The 26,728-nt window shown below is 44.6% G+C and overlaps 1 protein-coding gene across 1 annotated transcript; it reads right to left on the bottom strand.

The window, feature by feature from the left end:
• Positions 1–591: 591 nt before the first annotated feature.
• ATP6V0A4 (ATPase H+ transporting V0 subunit a4) lies at positions 592–26,503 on the bottom strand. The gene is made up of 21 exons (XM_021536791.3): positions 26,373–26,503; positions 24,108–24,319; positions 23,569–23,647; positions 22,686–22,780; positions 21,430–21,555; positions 21,030–21,124; positions 20,112–20,238; positions 19,433–19,515; positions 14,750–14,843; positions 13,965–14,177; positions 13,536–13,686; positions 12,664–12,803; positions 12,229–12,386; positions 11,687–11,780; positions 9,142–9,260; positions 8,065–8,281; positions 6,334–6,441; positions 4,325–4,459; positions 3,238–3,355; positions 2,044–2,215; positions 592–1,003 (listed from the first exon to the last, which is right to left on the bottom strand). The coding sequence occupies exons 2-21, from the start codon at positions 24,222–24,224 to the stop codon at positions 910–912; spliced, it is 2,535 nt and encodes an 844-aa protein (XP_021392466.2). The 5' UTR covers positions 24,225–24,319; positions 26,373–26,503; the 3' UTR covers positions 592–909.
• Between the last annotated feature and the right edge of the window lie 225 nt (positions 26,504–26,728).

Raw genomic sequence — 26,728 nt, forward strand, 5'->3', positions numbered from 1 at the left:
TTTACATAATTCAGGGTTAAAAAAACATAGCCTGTTATGATTAACGCTATTCAGTTTGAAGGATTAGTAATTCATGAATATTTCAGAAGATCGCAGTACATCAGTACTTGAAATTCATGCCAACTGTTTTGATTCCACTTTTCTTTCTGTTCATTAGATATTAGCATTTCTGCACAATCTGCTTTAACAACCCATCTTGAAAAATACAGCACATCTTGAGTCTTCAGTGACAAACAAGTCAATTGAGATAAATGAAATGGCTGCCAATGTGGAAACTTTTGTTTACACAACTCAAAACTAACGCTTTTGTTAAGTGATGATGTGTGTACGTTTCTATAATCCAGTGCTGTCAAGCCCTGGAGCAAATCCGATAAAAAGGGGGTTATTCTAGTAAAGCATGTAGAAAATTGCAAGTCTGCAATATGATCTGTCTTTGAGATGGTTTGCATTGTGTGCTAAATGAAGGGCTGAAATCTTATAAGGAACTTAACCACGTCATATGATCAACCACAGACAAAACATACTTTCCTTGGAAAGAAATATACCACAACGACAAGGCAGCAAGTGGAGCAGAACACATGTGAGTCGATTGTTAATAATTAATTTAATTCCAAAGCTGCATCTCCTCTTTTTAACCAAGCAGTAGGCAGCTGACCCCATCAAATGCTGAGGACGAGGTAATTGCAGACATCAATGGTGTCTCAGCCAAATGTCCAGGCAGCCCAGCTGATACAGGTCAGCTCTTAGCTGATACAGTAGTACACTGGAATTTAGCTAGGATATACTCATCTACAGCTCTTCTTTCAAGGGCCACGTCCCATTCTGTTTCATCCCATGTATCCTACTTGTGGGTGAGCCACCAAAGGAAACAGAGCCTGGTCTGAGGAGGGAAGCAGTGATACACTGGTTTTACTCTTCTGCAGTGCCATTGATGATGTGATTGAAGGAGAATGGAGAAAATTTGTACCCAGCTCCCACGTAGAACTTGTTCTGAAATTCCACCCTAGGGAGGAGCAGAGGGAGGCATCAGTGTTGCCTGTAGGCAGGACCTACAGCCAGCCAAGAGGCTGAAATACGGCACCTGTGGGAAAAGGGAGGCTACAAGGTGTTGGACTCTAAGCTGCGAATGTAGGCCCTTTATGGGACCAGCAATGAGACATAGGCAGCCCAGGGAGCAACGTGGCACACATCAGCTCTGACTTGCTATCAAGCCAGACTGGAAATGCTCACTATGAGGCCAAACAGCAGAACCTTGCCTGGTAACCTGCTTCTAGAAGCTCTGAGAGCTGGGATAACCACCTGCTGGCTGTACACTGGAGGGAGACAGACACCTCCTCCTCTCTGCACAATGATAAGCACCTGCACCATGGTTTGGCCATGTTTATGACTTGTGCTGGGACATTACTCAGTGAAAAACACCACAGCTTGGGGCTCAGGTAGGATACCGAGTTAGGGTGGTGGTGAGGGGTGTGTTGTCACCTTGGTCTTGCTCACATGCTGATGGCATGTCCACACTGCTGTCCTTGCCTGCACCGATGATCTCTTAAAGCTGACACAGGCTAACTTGGAGCTGGTTTGGCACGAAGCCTGAAGCTCAACTTGGGCTGATGACATAAGCATGGACCCAGGTTTTCATCAGGTTTTGCACTCCCAGCTGAACTCTTGCTGCCCTTGGCAGCAGTCATGTTAGATCCTTGGGTGGGATACACAGCCAGTGGCGTGGCTGTGCTGCCTTTGGGCCTTGTTGTGCAGGTCAGAGCCTCAGTGGCTCTGCATGTTTACCAGAACAGAACTACAGGTTGGCATTTGCCTCACATGCTGAAAACCACCACAGGTGCAGGAGGACAAGCAGGTTCTTCCAGGGGACAGGTCAGAGCAGGGATCTCTGATCTTTGGAAGAGTCCCCCTCACTTCATTTGCCAAAGGCAACTAATGGTCCAATGCACTGGCACAGCATGTCTAACACTGTGCCCACCTGTTCCCACAGCCTGTTCCCTCCCAAAGACTGATCTGGGAAAAGCTCCAGAGGACCACTCCACGTACCAGTGCAGACGCAAGGCGTGCAGGAAGGCCGAGAGCCCCTCCATGACCAGCAGGATGGCTACCGTCAGCACCGCAAATGCCGCGAAGATGATGAAGATGGCGATGAGACCTGCCCAGCCGCTGCTGCTGAGCCCGTTGTGCATCACCATGGTCCAAAGGACCTCTGACAGCTCTGCAGAAGGAAATAAAAGGAAAACAGTGCTGAGCAGCAGCTGTGGACAGACACAGCATGCAGTCTTCCAGCTCACCCACTTTTCCCAGTTTGTAGAATATGTATGCTCTTAGATAAGCTTTTTAGTTGCTTTATTTTATTTAGGTATCTGTTCTCCATGTAAAGCTAATGTGTATCAGCTTCCACTCCACTCCTACAAAGCTGTGCCAAAAAGTACAGCTTACCCCTGTCAATCCATGGCACACCACACCATGGACCCCATCCTTCCCCCCACCTCTTTTTGTTTTGCTTTTTTTGTGTGCACAGTTCTTTAGGGCAGGTGCAACTCCTAGCCAGAGGCATTACAACAATATTAATAAAAATAATTTCAGAAAAATGAGAAACATTGAAAATCTAAGTTTCCAGCCTGAGGCAATTTCTAGTATTTGAGCATCTGTTTTTATCGCAAATCAAGACAAAAGACATTAAAATGCTGTACATTTCTCATGGAATGTGATGTTCCACTGAATGTTTCTGGGAAAAATCCCAGTGAAAATGACAAATTCCAGAAGCTCTTGAGTCAGACCTTTTCTTTCTTGTTTACTGAACAGAATAAAAATGATGGTTTCAAGTAATTTTGGCATTCATCTGCATACCCTAAGGCTATAGCAAGTGCTTCTTGGGAAAAGCAGTTATGGCTCCCATGCTGCCTTCACCTCCATGGACTGGAGGTGAAGGACAAGTGGACTGCGCCCCCCAACATGCCACACACCATGAGGACTATTCCAGAGGGGTAGTTAACAGCAGTGCACAAAAGGGGCCCCAGCCAGTGAATGCAATCAGAGCTGCCAGGGATCACCTCTGAAAACTGAGATGCCCACCATGAAACACTTGGAGTGATCTGACCAGAAGCAAAACATCCTGATACATAAATGTCCACAAGGACAAACTTGGATTTCCTGAAGAAATTTGCAGGAATAGTCAAACACCAGCAGAATCCATGACCAGCATGGTGAGGAGACTAAAGGGGAAAAATCACTCACGTGCATGGGCCAAGCTCAGTGCCCAGAGTCGCAGGTAGGAGGCTGTGTTGGAGATGCAGCCAAGGCAGTATTCAATGGTGTGGATAGCTTGGTGGACAAATATGTCTCCAAAATTGAACTGAAACAACATATAAAACCAAAAAAGCTTTATTAGTTCTCACTTCAGGGCTTCCTGGTTAACAGAGCAGCACTCGACCAAAGGTTCTTCATACTCCTTTCCTTGCTATGTCCTGAGCAACACAAAAGTATTTCCCAGGAAAAGAGACTGCTCTGAAAAGTGTCAGTTCTGCATGATCTTCCCATACATTCTCCCTGGAGAGATACAATTCTAATGAAAATTAAATGTGCGGGGAGCAGCTCATGTTCCACTCTTACAATTTCAAATCCTTAAATGTCAATCCAGTCACTTCAATCTCTGTGGCTTCTTATAGAGATAGAAATTCTTATGTAAAATAGGGGCTTTCAGACTATCTGCCTATGGGCATACACATTTTGGGAGATATCACTGAATAATTGTATCTCATAATAACGAATAAGCGAATCTGTGGAGATTCCCAGGGACTGGGAACAGCCAGCCATGTCCGCACTCAATATTGTGGATACTCCCAACTTCTACAAATATTTTTGCCACTTTTTCCTGTGTTGCTTCCTACTGTAGAAACTCTTGAAAATATCTGCCAAGGGAAGGATTCTCTCCCTAGTCAACAATTCTGGCTGCCAACTTTAAAGGCTCCTTTGCAATTTAGAGGAAGCAAAGGTCACTGACTCTTGGGAAAGAGTTGACCTTCTCTGGGTGCAATGTGGAAGTGAACAACCACCCATGAGGAAACAAAAGCTTGAGGTTTGTAAAAGCTTGAGGTTTGCAAGAATGCCTGCCACCACCAGGCAAAACCAAAGGAAAAATTTAGAGGAATTAATTCAATGAAAGTTCAAACCCTATTCTGTTTGGAAACACAAACTCTTACAACAGCCTGTGTTGATATCTTGCTAGAAAGAAGGCCTGGCAACTCTGCAAAAGTCTTCTGCCTGACTTTGTGTCTTCTGCTATTGAGTTTGTCTGAACAATTTTCTGTCCAAATTTTCTTACCTCTTCATTGTCACCCTCATGTCCTTCATGACCACCACTGTGGTCTCCCTGGGAAGCTTTCTTGGAGTGATTGGTCTCCTGGCCATCTACCTCATTTTCACCTCCTGAGTTTCCTGAGATGGCTTGAGAATGGATCTTTTAGAAACAAAATGCAGTATGTTTGGTTGATACCAGAATGAAGAAGTCCGTGGCACAGAACTCCCTCAAAAACCTTGTGATAGGTAACAAGTGAAGGATTATATAATGAACACAAGGACAGTTTCAACAATAGTCACCATGGACCACAGAAATTTAATATTCCAAGTTAAATTGAATAATACCTAAATGCTTTCCATCCTAGAGCATTTTCCAGTGATTTCAACTATTTTGTAGCTAGTTTCTAGTGTCACAGTGCACTCTTTTATCCCATCATGAGAAGGCCCATCACTTTCAGCAAATTAGAAAACTGAAGTACTTTTAAAGATGATGATCCCAACTAGATGGGTGCAAATCAAAGGAATTAGTGTCAAGTGAAAGAGCAATGAAGCCTGAGAGGATCATATGACTTGATGAAGGTCACACAGTTCTTGGACACAGGCAGAAATAACATTCAAAGCTCTTGATTCACTTTAAATTGACAAAAACTTCTTGGCAACCTCTCTGCAATTATTATTTACAGGACTTTCCTAAGAGGCCTGAACAACCTGATCTAATAGTCCTATTATAAGCATAACCAAATAGAGACCTCATGGCTTCTGTCAGGCTCTGCCTTGTCACCCTTTATAGCCTCTAGCAGGTTTCATGGGAAAGGTCTCCTGACAATATATTGTTTCCTATTGCAGCAGTAATGATTGTCACACATGCTTTACCTTTGCTTTACCTGAATGTCAGCACAGAAAACAGACTTTGCTCAAACATATAAATCTAGGGGAATGTAGGATGTGCTCAGACAGCTAACACATGAAAATTAGGAATAGAAATATGGGGGGCACAATAGGTGGGTAAAACCTGTCAGATGTTCCTGGCATTAAAGCAGGAGATGGAGTCAGCCATGTCAAGCCTTCATCCAAATCCCAGAAGAATGACAAAATAAGAAATAACAGTGCAAATGCAGGGCTGAAAAGGTCTCCCAGGGACCTGGCTTTCAATTGTAGGTCAGAAGTGACTGGGTTGGAAAAGGTCAAGCAGCAAACCAGCATCTCTTTCTTCAAACGGAAACATCTGTGCCCTATAAAAGGTACTCCAGCCTCTAACTCTGACTATAAAGAGAAGTAAATCTTGACTGACAATTAAAGTCCTGTTAGTGTAGTAATGGAGAGAATTAATGATCAACTGGGAAACTGCAGCTGCCGCAGTTGTGTGTTGAGCTGTGGGCAAACCACAGAGCCCATGGGAAGGAGGGCTCTGTTAATGTGAAGGCAATCACTTAAGGAAGAAGGAACTACTAGAAAGCAGGCAACTGCTTTTAAATCCAGCCGCTCCTTCAAGCACTGTTGCTCTCTCCAAGGCCAGGACTTTCACAGATGCCCCATTCCTACAGAGAGCAAACTAATGGTTGGTGGAGATTGTGGACTGACAACTGACATCTTCCCTGTCTTCCCTTTACCAGCACTTCAATCTTTCTGAATCTTCTTTGGTTTTGGATACAACAAGTGAAAGAACTTGGTGTCAGCTTAACAAATAGGTTATGTGCTTGCCAGAAAAGCTCCTGCTTCCAGGGAAATGTTTCCTTCACTGGAGATACTTGAAAGCTGTCTGGACACAAACCTGAGTCATGAGCCCTAAGAGAACCCTGTTTCAGCAGGGAGTTTGGACCAGATGACCTCCAGGGATCCCTTCCAAATTTAGCCATTCTCTTATTATAGTTTAGATTGTTTAGACATACACATGTCCTGGGCATATGTGATGTAAAGTACACTTTGAAATTGTCAGAGAAAGCCTGAGGTCAGAGAAATGTAGAATTACATCATTCCAAAGAGTTTTTGGGGTCCGTCTCCCCAGCTTTGTCTTTGCTGTACTGAATCCCTTACCATGTGCTGTGCTTTCAGGTGGTTGGCTCGGAGGATGAAAGGTTTAATTAGGAGCATCCAGGGAACAGCAATCAGAGCAAATATGACCAAGAAACTCTGCACTTCTTTCTGAAAGACAAAGCAACAAGAGCAAAAAGTTGCTTTATTTCATTTAGCCAACTATGTTTATGTTAGAAACCTGAGTCTATATAATGGTAATTTTTTAATACATCAAATACAGTTCAACTCCCTGTTGTATTTGTTGTATTTGGCTGTGTATCCTCTGCTTGTGAGAACATGAAGATAAATGTATAGTGTTTAAGGCTCCAGAAAGCACATTCAGCTAGGTTGGAGACCTGCAGAAGAAAGGCTTTCATGCTGAAAAGGATTAATTTACCAAAATCCCATGCTACTGACTTGAATCTGGCTACTCAGTGTCCCAAGTCAATGTCCTAACTCTGTGTGAATCAGTCAGGCTGCCTTGCTTTGATCAGTATAGAAAGGCTGCAGTAAGAGCCAAGTCATTCAAGTTTTGCCCTGAATTTACTACACATCTGCAGTTTCAGAAGGAATTCAACCCCATAGCTTAGGCTTGGTAACAGATTGTCCCCATGACATAAGGTATTCTTACATTGCAGTATGGCACCCCTATTGCTGTCCTGACATAACTGTCTTTACTTTCAGAAAACAACAAAACAAAGAAAAACTTAAACCACAACCTCTGCATTTTTTAAAGTTGGTTCAGATGTATGATCACTTGATGATTGGGCTCATACAGTGTTTTCATTCAGACTACCCAAGCAGATGGCACATTCTGTTCCGGGTGGGGCAGGGTGACAGGAATATAAGAAAAAAATTGCCACCTTGGGAAAGCTTTGGGTTGTTATAGCAACCCAACAGTGTTGGTTGGTTGTCCTTTGCCCAGGACATGTTCAAAGTTTTATCGAAAGACTTTTTAAAGGCTGGAAGACTGTGTTTTTCCAAACTCCCCTGAATCCTTAACACAGTTACTTGGAGCTGATCAGGGCTCTCTCCTAATTCTGACTCATCAGCTGTCCCTAAAATTGAACTCATGTTGGAGTGCCCAGTGTGCAACTGTATAGATGTGGGTGCACACATGTGGCTGGATGCAGCACTTCCTTGCAGATTCTTCGCTGATGCTGCTGATGTAAAATCAATCAAAAAGAAAAAAATTCCACGTTCTGAGAATATAAATAGAGATGATGTTAAAACAAGTTTTCTCTTAGAGGATATTTTTTTCCTTGCTTGTTTTTTATTTTTTTTTAAGTGAACTCCCAAGAGGAGTTTATTTCTGACAAAAATCTGCCAGAAAATCCTCTAGCTACTTCTACTTTTTTAAGTGGAAATGTCAAGTATTAAAACTTTCCAAAGATGAAATAGGAACTTGTCTCATAGGAAGAAAGGGAGATTTCTCTAGCATTGTGACCAGACTGCATGCCTGCAATACGCAGCTTTGTATGTGTAGTCACACTTTGATTTTTCCCCCCCCAATAGTATCTTCAACTGCATCATTATTCTTGTCAGAATGACACTAGGAAAGATTTCCTTTGCATCACTGATTGACAGCTTCTTTCTCCTCCCTGTTGACAAGACCAACACAAATACCAGAAGAATAAACTTCTCTGACTGACACTTGTGATTGAGCGTCTTAGCCTGAATCTTTATGCCCACTTTCCACAACACCCACTGCAAATACAAAACTACAGCAGATTCAGGCTGCTTGATCCATACCTGATGCTGATACAATGGAGCATTTGAAGTGTCACTATAGTTGAACAGAAACATGTTGATAAAGTGGATGAGGATGCTTGGTGCACTCTGGGATGAATGGACATCAAAATGACACCACTTGAAAATAATCATGAAGACCAGGTAGCCAAAAAGAGAGATAATAAAAATCATCTCTGGAATGAACTGAAGGACAATGTTTATGTATTTCCTGAAGTAGCTGGAAAGAATCAGGAAAGAAGACTAGAGTTAATGCACAAGATAGTAATACAAGTTTGCACCCAAGTCTGGCAGTACTTAAGTTTCTAGAAAATAACCTAACAAATTTACAACTATCATTAGCCAAGAAATAAGTCCATAATTACAGGCTTTATCAGTGAAAGCCATTGTTTAAATACAAAAGCTCTGTTATACTGATTATCTTCAGATATTTTTACTTGACCTACCAGTATCTCAGCACCTCAAAAGATTATTACACTGAAATAATAGACAATTAAAAGACAATTAAAAAAACTGTCTTATTTACAAAGTTGAGCATTATATGCTGAGAAAAGTCAGAACCAGGTGTAGTATGAATCCTGTAGGGTCCTCTCTGTTCTCTCAAACACTTTCTGTCCTTGAAGGTGACTACAGATTGCAGCTTTGGAGAGTCTCTCAACACAATAGTGTCAGCCCCTGCACTCTATCACCATTTTTATTTGCTGTTGGGAAACATAGAGGCAGAGCTATAGACAAGTACACCCACAAATCCTGGCCAAGCTAAGCTAGGTGGAATGCACACACTCTGCAAGATTTCAGTGTGTTTGGTTTAGGCCAACAGAGCTTTTCTTCCAAGAGAAAAGTAGTCAATAATGGGAGGTACTACATCTTTTTAATTTGGTGTGCTTACATATTTCTGCAGAATTGAGAATATACTAAAGTAAGTTAAAAAAAGAGTTTATTGAAGAAAATACCTGCAATGTTCTGGCTGTCCTTTGGACTTAGCACTGTATATTAGCCATTATGCGAGTCAGCCAGTGTATGGGACATTTCTACTCACATTTGTGTGCTGCAGCAACAGGCTTGCTGAAATGAACTTACATGTGGTTGAAAAGACTGAGTATCACCCCAAAAATCATGTGCACAATCCCTATGACAACCGACATCTTCATTTTGTAGGAGTTCAGGAAAGTCAGCTTGTTCAATGCAACATTCCAGATCTTTGGGTAAAGGAACAGGGAGAGAGAGAAGAACAAGATTTTCAGGTGTTTGATCAATAAAAGGTGCGTGGAAGTAGTTGCTTTGGCACTGTCAATTTACTCCTACCAGTTCTAGTAAGAGGGTAGCAATGCACAGAAATCTAGATGTTTCTTTTATTACTTTTCACTCTGCCAAGGTATTAATCTAAAAATGTATAAAATGTTAGACTCATTTAACAAAGGAAATAACAAGCATTTAAAATGATCCTATAACTTTTCTTCAGTCCCCCAGAAACCACTGCAAAGACTGGTAGCAGAATCTATATCTTTTTTGTGTCATTTCCTGTTCGTAGGCTGAGTCATCTTCTTTAGTAAAAGTGGAAAGGCATGAGAAAATCCCTCCTGCTGCAACCAAAATTAGTTCCACCCTCACCAGAGAAGTACTGAGGACAGAGCATTTTCAAACTTTTTGTTTGAACAGTAAAAACTCTTTTCAATTATTTGGCCATGGATACCAACTTATTGCCTGCCTCTCTGCATTAAATTTTAAGTTTTCTTAGGACATAAATCCCTTTTCAATCCTGCTTTTTGTATGCTATGGAGCTTCAGGGTTGCTTCTCCTTCCTTCTCAAACTTCCTAGACCCCAAAGTCTTGTGTTCTCAGAGACAGTAAGTAGACACCAGTTTTCAGACACTAAGTATAGTACCTGAAGAGAAAGGAGGAAGACAGGATTATTTGGAGGGCAAACCATTAGTTTTTGCATGTTTATTTGACATGCTTTGCCTCTTCTCTGGATACCAAAGATACTGATGAGCTTCCTCATCTCAGGGTGACTTTTTCCCAAGATACACCTCAGTCGTCCCAGCAGGATTTGCAAAATGCAAAGAGCCATCTATCCTTCAGGGCAGATGACACAGATAATCTCCTCAGAGATTATCTGGAAGCTGGTGCTTCCTGTCCACTCCTTCCCTGCCAGCACTTGTTCAGCCATTCTTCCCTCCCAGCCAGGATTTTTACACTCTTGACCAGAGAGAAGCCAGGCTGGAAGAGGTAGTCTAGGTCAACCTACATTAGAGATGTATCAGGGCAACATGCAGAAAACTCAGCTGCTTCTGACGTGATTTTCTGAACCAGACTGCCCACATCCTGGGCAAAGCTTTAGAGCTGAGTTTATAAAATATGACTACAAGATAAATATCTCTGAAAACCAGGGGAAGACAGAGATCCTTTGGGTGACCATTTGAAATGAGAGTGCAACCAGCAAGTATGGGGATTATTTGACTAATATGAAGATTGAAGCAGGAAAGCTTGATGTGAAAAAGTATGTTTCAATACATGATAGACAGAATAGCAAGAAAAATGGAAATAGGACACAGAGAAGAAAATATGGCTAAGGTAAATAATACTGACATTTATTTCACATACCATGCAACAAATAGACTGCATGAAATTTGGAAGTTTGCCTTCAAACTGGTGAGGTATCGCTGGAATGAGTTAAATACTCAAGTAAGGAAACGAGTCCAGCAGATGTGTGGCAGAAAAGAGACTGTAGCACAAGACCACTCTCCAGGAAAATCGATTGCTGCTGCCTGTGCAGAGCTGTTAGCAATATATTAATTGCTAATTGCTAAAGGAAAGCATCAGAAGGACTGATGAATGGGAGGGTGAGTGGTGGTTAATGAAGTTGTATTGAATAGCGTGGTACCTCAGCACAATGTAAATAGTACAGAATAAGGAGTGGAATGGGCTGATTTTGCCTGGGTTAGAGATATTTTTCTTCATAGTGGCTGGTATGGGGGTGTATTTTGGATTTGTATATACAGGGTAGATAGTATGCAGATATTTTTGTTATTGCTGAGCAGGGTTTACACAGAGCCAAGGCCTTTGCTGATTTTCATGAGGCTGGTGAGGAACTGGGGGGTGCACGGGAGGCTGGGAGCAGACAGAGCCAGAGCAGGTGACCCAAACTGACCAAAGGAATATTCCAGACCATATCACATCATGCTCAGTGTATAAAGTGGAGGGAAGAGGGAGGAAGGGGGGATGTTTGGAGTGATGGCATTTATCCTCCCAAGTCACCATCATGTGTGATGGGACCCTGCTCTCCTGGAGATGGTTCAACTCCTGCCTGCCCATGGAAGAGATTACTTAATTCTTTACTTGCGTGCACAGTTTTTGCTTTCCCTGTTAAACTTCTATATCTCTACCCATGGGTTTTCCAGCTTTCACCCAATTCTCTCCCTGATCCCACTGGTGAGGGAGTGAGTGAGGGGCTGTGCAGGGCTTGGCTGCTGGCTGAGGTTAAACCACAACAGCTATGTAAGGAACAAAGAGCAAGAAGTGAAAAACACAGGTTCAGGAGAGAGTGCAGGGACCTACTGATGTACCTGATACATAGAAACAGGATTGAAATACAAATTATTTTAGAGCAATTTAATTTAATTACCGGATCTATTCCAAATGGATATGGATTTCCAGAGTAGACTCCTGGGACTGCTGGATCCAACTGCAGCACTATATTGTCTAGAAGCACATCCTTACTACAAGAGAAAAGGGAAATGACCTTTGCAGCTTAATCTCTCCATCAAAGCCCACAGTATATTTATGTAAGGTGTGCTGAAGACTACCACAGGATATCTGTAGCTGACTCCAGCCTTTCTGTGACCTGTTATCCTGCACTTCTGTGCATGTAAATGGGCCCCACACAATGGCAGCCTCCCTCACACTGATAATTCTCTGTGCATCAGTCCTGGACAGCTGCAGATTTTTATGCACATCAGTGCCTGAGCAAACAGGCGTGTTCCTGGGGACTCTACATTTCCATTTCAATAGTGAGTTCATCTGTGTGTGTCAGACAAAACCTCTGATTCATTCATGGCTGCATCCACAGCAGGGAGTCTTTCCCTTCCCCACACAGGCAGTCTCTCTTCCCAAGCCTACATGCTCCATTTGGTGCGTTTTTACTTCCTTCCTACATTTAGCACTTACTTCCAAGTGTTATTTTTAAACATGGGGATGATATGCCAGGAAGAACCAAAGAAGTTGAATGATTTGGAGAAGCAGTCATTGTAGATGAAGCCAGTGTACATGGAGAATATGCCCATGAGCAGGATCAGGTAGCGCCCACTGAAAAAGGTGTTCCAGATCTGTAGGGGGAGAAGGCAGTGCCAGTGACTGGAGTACCTGCAGGTCCATCAATCGGTGGCCTCAACCAACAGCAGACATGATTGTACTTGTCTGTGTATATACAATTATTAATAGAAAATTTTGGGTCCCTTAGGCCCTCTGTGTATGAGTAGGTAGAATTGCCAAAACCTCTGTCTCACAGGTATCTTTGAACCATCTCCACACAGCCTTTGAGAGGCTGGATGTCCCCTTTACCCAGTGGGGCTGATGAGCCTCTGGTGCACCCCTGGTACTCACCTCATTAGTGCTTTTCTGGGCCAGAAGGCTCTTCTCATTAATGACCATCCAGAGGGCGAAGCCCAGCATGACAGCGCCGTGGCCACAGTCCCCAAACATCACCGCAAACAAGAAGGGGAACGTAATGATGGTGTAGGGAGCTGCAGGAGGGAAAGGTCAAGAAGCTTAACTCCCTCTAAACAAAAAGGCTACATCAAAGAAGCAGTCTACTCCATCAGGCCATTCCTACAGGTACTGCCCTAAAAGGCCTCCTCAATTCCTCCCTGATACACCAGGCAGCTTTACCATCACAAAGGATGTTCAATTGTATGGCCTGTACCTTCCTTGCATTTTTATCCTTTGTTTCTTGCCTCACCATAATAAACAACATGTCTAAATAACCGCATTCTGTTTTGCAACACAAAAATGTATTTGAAGGTTACTATCACGTTTCTCAACCTGCTCAGCTTCAACGAGTTAATCTCACCCTTTCACATAGGTTCCCATTTCTAGGTTTCCATTAATTCTCAGTGGTCTGAAATTCTCTACCATTTTTTTGAACTTTTGTCAGGTCCTTTTGGCCTTCTTTGCCTCAACACAGTGAGCTCAACTTACATTTCCCTTATGAGCTTAGTTCTTTTCCTCAGAACAGGTACCTCACCATTTGTTCTCCATCCTGTATTTGTATAGTTCCTTATTTCCATCACAATGATTCATTGAAGACCAACAGCCAAATTCTTTGCCTGAGAAAATCCATGCCTATACACGAAACAGCTCCAGTATGGTTCAGATTTCTCAATCAGCAGCGAGTACATTTTTGAGGATAGTGAGAGAACTCAAAGGCTTTACTTTGGCTCATGCAAATCAGATGCATGTAGTTGAGTGTTTCTCACCTGGGTTCATCTCCCTGTAGTTGCCTACACCATATGCATCCACGATGTTCTGAAATCCAGCTGTGAACTTGTTGGTCCTGTTGAAGGTGGGTGGTGCCATCCTGGTGTGTATGGCAGTGAGGATGGGGGCAATTGTGGAGCCACTGCGTTCCTGCAAACCCAGTGACAAGGACAGACACTGAGTGGATAGAAGAACTGGCCCCACAACACCACTTCTGGCTCAAGGGTCTGTCACAAACCTGCTAACATTTAATGCTGACCTTAAGCTCTGTCAAAAGATGAAAGGTCAAACGACAATGGGACAACCTAACTTTAAAACAGAAAAGGGAGCCCCATATTACAGTTACAGACCTGTCTGAACATATGCTCAACATATAAATAATTCAGTGCAGGTGAGAGCCTCAAGGACCCAAAATGTTGCTCTCTTACCATTCCTTGATGGAGAGCTCTTTTTATCCGGTCAGCATCAGCCACTGGGAACCAGATCTCTGCAATGACACACTGCTGGGTGACGTCGATGTTACAGCAATTCAGGATGTGGTAGATGGCCTTGATTTTCTTCACCTTGATCCCCCAGGACCACAAGTTGGCTGCTGCCTCATGCAGCAGTCGTTGGCGGTGGGACTCGGTTTGTGTTATCACCTGTAAGCACAACACAGGGCAACATTCAAGACAGGGAAGCACAAGGACCATGATCTACTCAGTTAATTGGAGAGGGCAGGTGGAAGAGGGCTGATGAAAAGAAGCTGTCTGTAGGAATGCGTGGGGTATCCTGGAGAGCAGTGTCTGCAGGTGTGGACACAGGATCACTCAACACCAGGTGCACAGTGCTGCTCACCAAGAATTCTCCCTGCATGGTCCTGAGGCACTGTAAGTGTAGAGGGGACCATGGGAGTTACTGAGCTCCCTACCCAGTTGCTTATAGACTGGCAACATCTCACCATGTGCTCCCAAGCTGTCATCTCCTGCAGGCAGCTCTGTGCCACAAACCTGGGGCATACCACACCCATGAGTAGAACTACAGTTCATGGTCTTTGGACCTCCATGCACCATGTGGCCACCACAGTGCTGCTGTGCAAATGAACAATGGAGATAATGAGATGAGGTGTCAAGAAGACAATCTGTGTAGTCTGCAACATGGTTTCAGACAGGACATATATCTGGGCAGGTCCCACTTGTAGGGTTCAGTCCTCAGTAAAGCCACTGCCACTTACTGTGTTTAAATCCTCGATTCTTGTGTTGACTCCATCAAGCATTTCTCGGCGCTCGGTGGCAGACTCTGGACAAGGATAGACTGTGGCACGAAATCTAGCCTCATTAAGAGAGAGTTGAAAAACACCAGTTATTTGACCGAGTTTTCTTCCTCTGTACTCTTCTCAGCTCAAAGGCAGGGAAACTGGACTTCATTCCTGACCCAGCAGTATACTCACATACCACAAAGCTGCACTTGGTCTCACAGAAAGGTGCAAATACTTTGATGAGAATATGGGTCTCTTTGCCTGCTCTAGCTGAAAAACCCTCCTTGTCTTAGGTGATACAAGGACCTGATGTCATGCAGAGGTCAGCACTAACGTGCAGGCACCTCCCTTCTGTCCACAAGCTGCTTGAATTGCGAGGAGACTCAGGAAAATCCCACCCTGGCAAAGGCAGCGTCGCTAACGCAGTAGCCAACAGATGTCCCTCTTGCACCGAGGTTGGAAAAATACCATGCCTGTCTCTGCACTTCTCTGCACTACCCTCCTGCAGGCACTGGGAGAAGACATCAGCTGAGCTACTGCTGCACTGCAAGCAAACGCTCTTTGTGCGGGCAGGCTGTGTAAGTAAATAACCCTGTAAAAAACAAACGAGCGAGCAAGCAAACAAACAAAAGGACTGTATTTTTAGGATAAAATAGGAGAATGGCTGTATTTTTTGGTCCACCTGCTTGGCTAGACACCCTTGGAACAAGAAAAGGATGGGTAAAGGGTTTTAAACACCTGAGAGCGGTATCTGTTACATCAGCTTAGATAACCAGTATGAAAGCTTTTATAAGCTTACCTCCAAGGTTCTGTTTGGAAGATTCAGTGGGCTTGTTTAATGTGGTATAAGAAGAACTAATTTGGAATTCTAACGTGAGTGAAGGTCTTAGCTCCATGCTGGTACTGCTTCAGCTGTAGCACGGAACTCAACATGCAGGTCACTCTGGTGTAAAGGTGCTTCCACCAGCACCACACACTGCACTGTTGTACACTATGATCCCAGTACAGACAATTAGAAATGAGCTGTCTCTCTGAGAAGTGTGCAGCTACCTGTCCTACCTGCAAAGCAAGTCCCAGAGTACTCTTCATCCATGCAGCAGGCACAAGGAGTTCCCCCTGGGACCTTACACGCCATCGGGTGCACTGCTGCTGCTCTCTGCCCGCAAGGCTGAGCTGAGCTGAGGTGCTGCCAGAACTAAAATAGCAGACATCCCTTCTTTTTTTTTACTGCTTGGCTTGTTCAGGGATATCTACTGTAAGTGCCACCCCTGCCACTTTGATACTGCCCATCAGATCTGCAGGAAGAGATCCTTCCTCTTTGCAGAGTAGAGATCTTCTGCCCCTGACCTAAGGCAACACATTTCCACCATCTTGCCGTAGATATGCTGAGCTAGGGCTGCTGAAGGGCTGTCTTTCTGCATGTGAGATGAATTAAAAGATGTAACAAGGTCATAAGGGTCTATCCCTGCTTAAGAGACAAAAATGTACAGGCTCTATGTACAGATAAGCATCATACTCTGGCTTTGTCTGAGCACAGGATATTTCACCACCTGCTCTACAAAATCAGTTCCAGCACACATACAAGTGAGTACAGTTGCAAATTGAACAAAACATGCTGCAGTTTCCTAGAGATCAGTCCAAAGCTGTATGTAATGACAGCATGTGCTCTTCAGCTAAACTTCCCTTACCAGAATTGAATTTCTCCTCACTCAACACCTGGTATTCATTTCCAAAGGTTATTCACCCTACCTAATTATTTCCATCTTCTTATTCTTCACAGCTCTTAGTTCATCTTTAATAAGGATTTTTAATCAAACTTGAAAGCTCATTTCTCCATGCTGTACAGTTCCCCCATCCCCAATAACGTTATTGCAGCAGTGCTGCTTTGATCTTTTAACAGCCATTTTGCATACTGAGTATCAGCTTTGCCCTAATGGCACAGACATCTCTGAAAGCTCCAGGAGAATTCAGCAGGGAATCCTTACATTGATAAACTCAGCTTAGTATTCACATTAGTACTGAGGCAGCCGCAAGAAAAGGAGGAAAAGAAAAATTCTTACGTTTTCCTCCTTCCTGCTCCCTCTACACCTTTCACTAATAAATTTGTGCATGGACTTAATGTTCATGAAATTGGCAGACTAATGTTACCAATTAGAGTCAAGCAGGGACTACAAGCGTAACCCAAGGCACACAGCTCTGCAAACAAATCTTGCCTTGCAAGCCTTGCAGGAGGCTGGCTTAGACCAGTCCCATGATTTTTGCAGGATATTTACTTGTCATGAATGATGACTTAGTGCTAAGCAGAAATATCCTGCTGGGGCTGGAATGACACTGCCATCTGCTTTAGGTATAGTCAACCCTGCCTTAAAGGTGGATCAGACTAAAATGTCTTGGCCTGGGTACCAGGGACGGCTGATGGCCCACAGAGCACAAAAGGAGTGTCAGAAGATTGATACATTTAGAAATCTGCCACACAAGAAAACACCCATATAGATGGGCATATTGGCAACCAAAAAATTTGAAAGGAAGAAGGAACAGAAAAGATGACTTCATTAGCACTGCAAAGAGTGTTCTCTGGATTTGTCTTTGGTATGTGTAGTTTCCTTCAGTTACAAAGACCTGAGAGAAACTAGTCTAAGTTCCTTCCTACAGACCTACCACCACATACATCTGCAATACTAGCTCCTAGAAACCTTGCACACCACAACCTCCCTGTAGGGATCTGCTCACGTTTCCAGCACTGCCTGACCCCCAGGTTGTGCCTATGGTTTGGGTAATTTTTGTCAATCAACACTGAATATGTTGACAGGCATTGCGTTGCTTGTTCTTTTACTCCCATCCCAGAAAAAAAAAAGGCTTTGGCTTTTGACTGCAGGGAATTTTAAATGCTGCAGAGGAAAAAAAAAAAAAAAGAAAAAAGACATCCAAAATTAAGAGCTTTCAACACTCTGTGGGCAACCCCAGACAGTTCTAAATGTATGACCTGGTGACTTCTTGCAAGGCCATCGGCACAGGGGAAAAGCCAATGGGAAGCATTCCCCACCAGGAACTGCCCATGCAGAAGGAGTCTGAACAGCACATAAAAAAGCAGGTAAAGAAATGGGACGTAAGAGGAACATGGGCTTGATGAAGCAAGTCCAAAGGAGGCCCACAAAAATGCTCAGAGGGATGAACCACCTCTGCTATGAGGAAAGGTTGAGAAAATTGGGGCATTTCAGCCTGGGGAAGGAAAGGCTCCAGAGAGACCTTACCACAGCCTTCCAGTACCTAAAGAGGCCTACAAGAAGGCTGGAGAGGGGCCTTTTACAAGGGCATGAAATGACAGGACATAGGGAGAATGGCTTTAATCTGAGAGTAGGTTTAGGTTGAGTATTAGGAAGAAGCTCTTTACTATGAGGGTGGTGAGGCACTGGCACAGGGTGCCACAGAGAAGCTAGGGATGCCCCATCCTTGGCAGTGTTCAAGGCCAGGCTGGATGGGGCTTTGAGCAGCCACGTCTACTGGAACGTGTCCCTGCCTATGGCAGGGGAGTTGGAATGAGATGATCTTTAAAATTCCTTCCAACCCACCTTATTCTATGATTCTATTATATGCAGGAAATTGAAATCCAGAAAGAGAATGAGGCTTGCTGAAAACTCAAAGACCACTGGCAGAAGCAGACTGATCCTGCACAATGGCTGTGGCAGAACTCCCTGTATGTCTGAGCTTCAGGATCAGAAATCAGTGACTGAGAGCTGGGAGTCTTCCCTCATGTCCATGACTGCTTCATAGACAGATGCCCACCTCAGGAGGGCTGAATTTCCCTCTGGATGGGAAATTCCTTGGAGGGCCCCATTTGCAATGCATGAATTTCAAACAGACCCCAGGGTTCTGTCACTTCTTGGGACTGAACTCGGTCATACCAGCTGGATGAAAGATCTACCTGCTTTTATTCTGATTGAAGGCAGAAAGACCTGCCCCGAGTGCAGATGTCAGGGAAGAGCAATTGTTCAGCCTCTCCCTGCAGGCTCTTGGCAGGCCTTGCCTAGCTGAGGGACTATACCTGAAATGGTTTGGTGACAGCAGACAGATCCTCTCATCAAATCTGATTTACACTGCAACAAAGCTCATTGGTCATCAGTGTTATGAAAGAGTAACAAAATATTCAACCTGAATTATCTTTTCAAGATGCTTAACAGGGTGGAAACAAGTCAGGTTGTATGAAGCTTTCATTTCTCTCCTGGGCTCTGTCTCTGATTACACAGATATTTCTCAAAGGCCTTGGGAAAGGGCTGAATAAACTATAGCATCATCTTTTATGTAGAAATGTGGGATGGCTTGAGAGCTAGCTGAGGATTACCATGTTTCCAGTGCTCAAGTTAGGGCCCTTGATTTTCAGTGGAAGAGTGCTGAGTATTTTTTAAACAGTCCCCTTTTAGATGTCCCAGGTAAAAAACCTAACAGCTGAAGATCTCAAGAGCTGTATGCCACTTTGGAAAATGTAGGATCTCAAGTTCCAAGTGCCAAGGTGATGGATGCCTTTCATGATTAGGAGTAGCAGAGCTGAGGAGGGGAGGTTGGCTGACAGCTGGAGATCTGATATCTAGCTCCAATTCAGTCAGCCCGGACTGCCAGTAGCCACCTCTAGGGCAGTCATTGTGGCTTGTCCACAGGCCTTACCCATCACAAATCTTCTTGATTTTTTGTTTAAGCTGCTCTCCTTGATAGAAGATAATGAACACATTCTTCTTCACTTCTTCTCTCTGCAACACACAATTCAAGCACAATTTAACTCACCCAGAGTCCAGTGCAGAAAAGATGGTATAATTTTTTTTTGGCAGCCTCTCCACTGGTTGTTTTATCCCCAGTTTCCCATCAGCAGTGTTTTCTCCAGATGCTCTTTCAGGAAACAGGCATGGGCAGCAGCTCTGGGTTATGGGGGAAGGAGCAATGTAGAGCAGAGGGGACAGAGTTCCACTGGGGCATGGGGCTCACCCCAGAGACACCAAGGGGAATTGACCCTCCATGGCTACTTCCAGGTGGGGACAGCCCCAGTCCACTTCCATGGATCCCTGGATTCCATGGTATTCCCTGTAATACAGCTGCCCTGTGAGGCCTCATGTGTGTCTTGACAGGCAGGAAAAGGAAACCACCTCAACAGTAGCAAAAGGGGAAATCAATGTCAGGGAAACTTCTCTCATCCTCAAACTGTCCCACACTTGCCCTACGGGCTGCCTTCAGACACTGAGCTCTGGAGAGGCAGCCAGTGCTGCAGCACCGTCCAGGTCACCAGTTTTGTGTCTGCAGGTCACAAGCACCCACACAGGGCAGAGGAAGGCACAACCACATTGGTACCTACTGTCACAGGGTCCTCCATGGGGGTGTCCATTTCTGTGTACCTCAGGTAGATGTTTCCCCTGCAGGCTCGCCACAGTAAACGCTCAAAGGAGATCATCCTTTCCCTCTTTATTACCCCTGCTGTGAATCTGAGCAGAGTTACAAGATAAATTAATGACAAGCTCATTCCATATTCCATGCCTTCTAGGACCTGTAGCATACATGATTTCACAAGCTCTTGTTTTCTAGTCCATGTTAACCAGGGCTCTGCTGCTGCTGCAGGCACTTCTAGGAAAACCTTCCCTGCTCAAGCCTGACTTTTATCTCTGTCTCCTGACCTTATCCTGTGGTTCTTTCTTTAAAAAAAAAACAAAAACAAAAACAAAAAAAAACAAACAAACTTTCCTAGATCAACAGGTGATGGTGAAGAGAAAATTCTGTCTAGAAATGGAAGAATGGAGAGATGCCTAAAGTCACACAAGAGTGTTAGAATGGCAGAGGGAGGAGGTAGAAATTTTGAAGTGTTGGTTTATCTTTACTCTCCTGTTTTCCTTTTCTGAGAAAGCATCAGACTGCAGCCCAGTGTAGTACCATGGCTTTTTCTGTGGTTAGACATCCATACATGAGGACCAGGCTGGTAGCCAGATGCCTGAGTCCAGAAGCCATGGGTGAGATGCCTTAAAATAGCAATTTTCAGTCAAGGGATCACTGGAATTGGTGGCCTGGAAGCAGAAGTCCATTTTTCCCACTGACCCATAACCTGACCATAGTTTTGATTACAGTTTCTGAGGACAGTCACTCTCTTTCTTCATGAAACAGCTGTGCAAAGGAGGCTGGTGAGCACCCTCTGCTAAGACGCTGAAGGAAGCTGTGCCAGTGTCACAGCAATGCAGCACAGGTGGGAAGTCTGGCCAAGCTGGAGGCCATCCCCAATACACACCCCAGCTTGGCAGCTGCAGCAGCAGGAGTGCTTCTCAGCTCCAGCAGCCCAGATGTGTCTTCACTGAAGAAATCATCGGGCAGATTGGTTTCTGCCTGGAAAACATTTGTTTTAAAAAACACTCTTCAGCATTGCCAGTTTGAAAACTACTTTCACATTTTTCTCTTAAAGATTTTCCCCAAAGGAAAAGCATAAATGCTATTTTCAAAGAAATATGTGAGCTAAGTTTTTAAGCCCCACCAACTCACAGAGCAATGCAGTCCAAAGTGACTGGCATGTTTTTGCAAATCTCATCATGGCTTGTGATAAAGACCACTAAAATCAACATACACCAAATGAAAGTGCACGTATTTTTAAGAACCTTCCACCTCTCTGTTGGAAGAGCAAAGAGGCCTCTCACCTCGAAGAAGTCCTGGGTTTTCTTCAGCAGATGTTTGAGCTCTGTCAGCTCAAGGAAGTTCTGCTTCAGCGTTTGCTGGTTCTGGTTGGCCTCCAGCAGCTCAGCTTCAAGTTTCTCCAGCACTGTCTGTTTAGGGTTCAAGCACACCCAGAAAAATTCAAGCAGATCAGTTGCTCTTTCCCAAGCTGATACCAAATCTCAAACAACAGGATTTTTTGTTTTGTTTTGTTTTTTGTTGTTTTTTTTTTTGTTTGTTTGTTTTGTTTTGTTTTTGGTTTTGCTTTTGGGTTTTTTTTTTTTGTTGTTGCTGTTTTGTCGGGTTTTTTTTCAAGGGAGAACACAGAAATAATCAACAAACACTTTGATGAACACTTTTTGTAGGAAGATATTCATCAATGTCAATGCATCATTTTTCCATTGCAAACATTCCCTGATGGGTGTGTTGTCCTCTTCTGGCATTGGACTTCTGATGCCCCTGACCCAAGCACAGGCAGGTAGGTGTGTGTGTGATGTAGGTGTCTCAGCCTGGCTGGGTATCTCTGTGGTTCCTCACAGACATCTCACACCCCAGAATGACCAGCTGTCATTTTACTGACTACAAAAGCGACCTACATTAGTTTAGGTTCATTAGCTATAAGCCAAAAATTAGGGGATGACATGGGGCCGGGAATACACCAGGAAACCAAATTGCTTGTGAAGCTGAAGCCCTTGGAAAACTTGATTTTCCCTTCTAGTCACCTACATATGCAGTATTTTAAAATTACCCTGTTAGTAAGCTTTGCTACCCCTGGGCTAGAATAAAACATCCCTTGCACATCCAAAAAAGGGAGGCCCAAGTATTTGTGCCAGGCCCCAGTGTCACAACCATACTCCCATCAGGAACAGGCAGTCCTAAGATTTTTATGCAGTGAAGTGGGTTCTAACATCAGGTCTCTTGGTAAAACACCAAACCCTTCTTATTCTCTCCTACAGGATGATGGGGGCATTCTGTGAAAGTAATGCTTTTTAATTAATATGTGGGACCAGAGGGATGTTTTACAGGGCATGGTAAAAAGACTGGGCTCCTTTAGGAACCTGCAGCAGGACCAGCCTCAATCTAAGTGCTGAGGCAACAACTTGGAGAGCACCCCCTTGGGCAGGGAGAGTTGCGCCAGCCTCAGGCACCAGATTCTTCCTTTCAGGGAGGGCTCTACTGAGCACATTACATAGACAGCCTGGTGCACAACCCTCTCCTGGGTCCACTCCCAATTCTGTACCTCCATATCAATCATTTCCCGAGGCAGGGGTGTCTCTGGGTACTTTTCTCCTTTGACTACATCAACATTATCTTCCATCTCATTTTCCAGAAAACCTGCAAGGAAAGGGCACAGGAGTCTCAACACAGAATCATCCCTGGTGCATCATCCTGGTCAGGACCAAGGCATCCCATGGAGCTGTGACAAAATTAAATGATACATGAGGGCCATCATCCCAGTGCATATACACAGCCACCAAGGAATGAACACCCCCAGCCTCCTTTCTCAGTGGAGGTGCTGTTTCTTCTGAAGTCACGGTGCCCGCTCCCATGTGCGCAGTCCTTAGCCCTGGCACAAGTGGTCACCATGGCCCCCTTTATTTGGGGCAGTGAGTAAGGCATGTAGAAAGCTCAGGTTCCAGTGCTTTGCTCAACAATGCCAAGTGCTGCCACCATGGGTACAGTGGGCACCAGCATTGTGGTGAGGAGAGTGCAGAGCTTCCAGAACATCCACAGGACATCCACAGGACAGTGGGAATCATGAGCTCTGCTGCTTGGGTTTTAAGGATTTATCCCAAGGCTGAAGCCCTTGGCCAGACGTGCCAACACCTGGTGCACTGGTGTAAGAGCCTCCTGCCCAGCCCCAGATACAGCCTGTCATTTTATAAACGCTAATTAACAGTTTTAAGTTCAGTTAACCATTTTCAAAACAAGGGCAACAAATTATTGCCCATATGGGGTGAAGTGGTAATTAGCTGACGCATGGAAAACATTTCCAGGGGCTCAGATGAAAACATCACCATTTTGCCACTAATTCTGCTCCCCAGTGTGAGTGCACTTAAAGAAATAAATCCCACACCACCAGTTGGCAGGAAGCCGATTGCATTTGACAAGCATTTACTTACGCAGGATTCTCTCCAAGGATTCGCACCTTCTCACTTCATTCACAAACTTTCTCTGGAAGCTGTTGACATTCACATTCAGCTAAAAACAGGAGGGAAAACAAGCCTGGGGCTGAAGGCTGCACAGTGCTGTGCTCATTTTTGAACACCAGCAGAGAACGAGTGCCTCGGCGTGGATGGCAAACACCACGGTGTCTGAGAGGCTCCTATGGCAGGGCAGTACCGTGGGCTTCCCCACAACCCTGCTGTGACAGCAGGAGTCACAGAGGGGCCTCCATGGAGACACTTCCCGTGTCCTGGTGGTGCAAAGGATTGCTCTAAGGTTGTGCAGAGGGCATGCAGAACACTGGGTGGGGACTCAGGGATGGGTGGGGTCTTGGTGTGATGTTTGGATTTCAGATCAGCCTTGGAGAAATCCCGCTCTCACCATGGACTGTTTCGCTTCCCTACAGGTGCATCTTTCCCAAGTGCTTGGAGGGAAGGACAAACACACCCTGGGGCACATCTGCAACAGCGCAGCACGCCAGCCGGGCACTACTCACATCTCTGAACTGGACCAGCCCCAGCTCCCCGAGCTCAGCCACACAGCAGTAGGCAGCCTCCACCTGCAGGAAGAGCTGCCTCAGGCTCATCTCCTCACTCCGGAAGATGGAGGCCATCCCGCCCGCTCTTCTCTGGCCTGGAAGGCCCTGGGAGTCCTTGTGGTAGCAGCACGGTCTTCCTTGCCCAAGGAGGTGCAGGAAGGTGCCGAGCTCTGCAGGAACATCAGGGTCACTGAGTCAAAGTGCTGGGAGATAACCAAGTGCTGCCCATCACATCCTCCTAAAGGGTTCCTTCCCCTTCTAAGAGCCTCCTTGAACCCACATGAGGCTTCATCCTACCAGAGCAGTGATAGATGCTAAGGTGTGTGTGTGCCACAGAGAAACGGGAGAGTCACCAGTCTCCTGAGACAAATGATGAGCAAATACCCTGCCCTGTCCTCTGCTGGACCTAAGCACTTCAGACCACTGCACTCACGCTCTGTGATTTGGTTTTGGATGCTGTGATTGGAAAGAACTCAATTTCACTTTGCCTTAAACACACACATACAAAAAAAAACCCTCCAAAAGCAACAAACTCCAATAATTTTACCTTGCAATTAGACAAGTGAAAGAAGCCTGACTGGTTTTTTACCACTGTCATTGATAGTGTGAACATTGCAAAACCATCTGGAGCATCTTATATGGGCCTGGGGAGAAGAGCAAACTATTTTCTTTAAATTAAAACAACCTTTAGGATTTCAAAATAATTTTCTCCCCATAAAGGACTGTTTTCAAAATGAGATACATGAAATAACATGCATTGCATAAAATTTCCTCTCATCTCTATGCTTATTATTATTTGCTTTGAATAACCTGAACATAGAAATTGTCTTTAGTTGTTCTCATACAAAATTAACTGGTCAGCATGCACAAACACAGTAATTATCTTTTTCCAGAGAAAAACATGCAAGTAAATACACTTCTTGCATCCATTTAATTTTGCAGTAAGTGTATGTTTTATAAATAGCAAAACAAAATCCCTTCACAACCTCACTTCTACTTGTTGACAAGGGTAGTAAGTTAATTGTCTTTAAACCCTTCTGTCTCTATGAACCTTATCTTTCAGCGTTTTTTTTTATAAATTGTGAATTCTGTGAATTCTCTTTATAACATACAAAAAAATTAAACTTAAATATTAGACAAGCATTTCAAGATATTAAAGGCTTGTTTAACAGGAGCATGATAATTACAGGTCTGTATTTGCTCAAATGTCCTGTGAATTTTCCTTCTCCTGCTCTCTGTATCCATTCACTTGAAAATTTAGGATGCTGGAAATACAATATATGATAACTAATAGCTTGTTAAAAGAAAACATCATGTGCCAGCTTCAATGCATTGAGTATATACATTTTTAATTTGGTTGGAGATTTTTGAGGAAACTGTATTTTTCACAGGAGAAAAAGACAAAAGCTGCAAGAGACTCACTACTCATGCAAAGTAAATCTGTCGTAAGTAAATAAAAGTGTCCAATCCTAATTTCTTTAGACTGAAAAGTGTGAAGAAACTATAATCTAAAGCAGTATGTATTTCTAAACCTGCAGTTAGCTTCCATTAAAAAAAATGCTAAATCCTTAGAAATAACAGAACAAAACTCAAATAAAATATTTAGAAAGACCTTAATTAAGCAGCTTCAAACCATGCAAAGCCAGGGTTATACTCTTCCTTGGTAATCTGTCAGAGAAAATTCCAAAAGCTCCCTTTCATGTTGATTTGGAATGAGAGAAATACCTACTCCAAGGAAGGCAGAGCTTTCAGCCTTCAATTTTTCCTACAGATGCAGGAGACTTGCCCAAAAGCACCTGCTGGCCAGCAATGCTTCTGTCAAAATCACCTCCCCCTATCCCTACTCTCCTTTCCCCCCAGTTTTTCCTTTGGCAGAAAAGCAGTTAATAGAGAAATCCCTCACATTTCCCCCCGCCGCTCTTGCCATTAAAATGCCTGAAACCGCTCCGGGTTTGGGCAGGGCAGCTCGCAGCGCTGGGAGCTGCTGCCAGAAGTGGAGAAGTGCAGAAGTTGCAGAAGTGCAGGAGGTGCAGAGGTGCAGGAGGTGCAGGAGTGCAGGAGGTGCAGAGGAGCAGGAGGTGCAGAAGTGCAGGAGGTGCAGAAGTGCAGGAGGTGCAGAGGTGCAGGAGGTGCATAGGAGCAGGAGGTGCAGAAGTGCAGGAGGTGCAGAGGTGCAGGAGGTGCAGAAGTGCAGGAGGAGCAGGAGATGTCCCCCGACTTTACCTGTCAGCCCCGCTCCCCGGGCAGGGCCGAGCTGTCCCTGTCTCGGCCGCTGTCCGTCCGCAGGTGACAATGACAGCAGGGCTCTGCAGTGGCGCCGGGAGGGGAGGGCAGCCCTGGCCAAATGTCCCGTCCCACCCAGGGCACGGCAAACCTTTGCTTTTAAGGTCAGAACCGGTCTGGACCAGAGAGGGGAAACCCTTTCTGTCCCAGAACACCACTCCCCGGGCGGACGGCACCGAGCGCTGGCTCGGTCCCCAGGGCTGTGCCAGGGCTGTGCCAGGCGTGCTGTGGCAGCAGGCGGCTTGTTGGGACTGACACGGGACAGCCCGGCTGTCACCCCCGGACACCCGGGGCAG

The sequence above is a fragment of the Lonchura striata genome, chromosome 5, assembly GCF_046129695.1.
Source record: "Lonchura striata isolate bLonStr1 chromosome 5, bLonStr1.mat, whole genome shotgun sequence".
NCBI lineage: Eukaryota > Metazoa > Chordata > Aves > Passeriformes > Estrildidae > Lonchura > Lonchura striata.